General features: G+C 57.4%; 1 protein-coding gene across 1 annotated transcript in view; it reads left to right on the top strand.

Moving 5' to 3' along the window:
* Nucleotides 1-481: 481 nt before the first annotated feature.
* The window catches only part of rab4b (RAB4B, member RAS oncogene family), a 38,030-nt gene continuing 37,564 nt past the window's right edge, over nt 482-947 (top strand). Inside the window, exon 1 of the mRNA XM_043680894.1 lies at nt 482-623. Within this exon, the coding sequence (XP_043536829.1) occupies nt 497-623 (127 nt within the window). The 5' untranslated portion in view covers nt 482-496. The remainder of the gene's footprint in view (nt 624-947) is intronic.

The raw sequence follows: 947 nt of genomic DNA, 5'->3' as shown, positions 1-947 counted from the left end.
ATCGCAGCGAGGTAGATCGAGAACAGTGCTGGGGAGCCCTGCTTAACACAGATCCAAACGGGCAATGGGTTGATGGTGTCACCATTTATCATTCCCACAACCTCCATATCATCATGGAGCGGCAAAGGATGGTACCAACTTCATGGCACAACCAAAGTGAAAAAGGGCACTCCATAATGCTTCCAGATTGATGGTGTCAAAGGTCTTTGTTGGCCTGTTAAGGGGCATGCAGACCACTATAGATGGTAGGAAGGATACAAGATCAAAACAGAATAAGAAGGGACTTTTTAATCAAGACTGGCGGTGGGGGGGGCTTGAAACCACATCTAGTCCAGAGGTAAGAACACTACCAATGACCCACAAAGACTTTCCACAACATTGAGACATTAACCTGAAATTTACAGCATCTGAGGGACTTTTGAGGCAACGTCATGACGCAGGGATGAGCCTGTTACGTCTTGACGTAAGGACAGTCAGGAGCTGGGCCGGTGACGTGATGACGCAACACGTTGAGGTAGGAGGGCGGGGGGGAAGGAGAGGACGCCGCCGCCATATTGAGAGCGAGCTCGGGACGCACCGGCTCCTGCCCCCCCCTCCCCAAAGCAACATGTCTGAGACTTACGGTGAGTCAGTCAGTCAGGGAGGGGGACAAGGTCTGCCCAGGCCCGCCGGTTACCGGCCTTTGGCTAAGAACGAGCGAGGGTCCCCTCGCTGTCTCGTCTCGTCTCGTCTTGTCGGGTCGGGTGGCCCCACAGCCGGGGCGGAGGGCCCGCGGTGTCAGGGTCTGAGTGAGCCCCGGGCCCCATACCCCAGGCGGAGGTGGTGGCGCACTGGGCCCGCGATCAGGGCCGGGTATTGGAGCCTGCGGCCCGGGGAAGCTACTCATTGACAATCCACAGGAGTCTGGGGCCCTACCTCTTCACACCCCTCCCCCCCCCCCCACTCTC

The sequence above is a fragment of the Chiloscyllium plagiosum genome, chromosome 41 (genome assembly GCF_004010195.1).
Source record: "Chiloscyllium plagiosum isolate BGI_BamShark_2017 chromosome 41, ASM401019v2, whole genome shotgun sequence".
NCBI lineage: Eukaryota > Metazoa > Chordata > Chondrichthyes > Orectolobiformes > Hemiscylliidae > Chiloscyllium > Chiloscyllium plagiosum.
The sequence above is the reverse complement of the archived record's forward strand: the minus strand, read 5'-3'. Positions and strand labels throughout refer to the sequence as shown.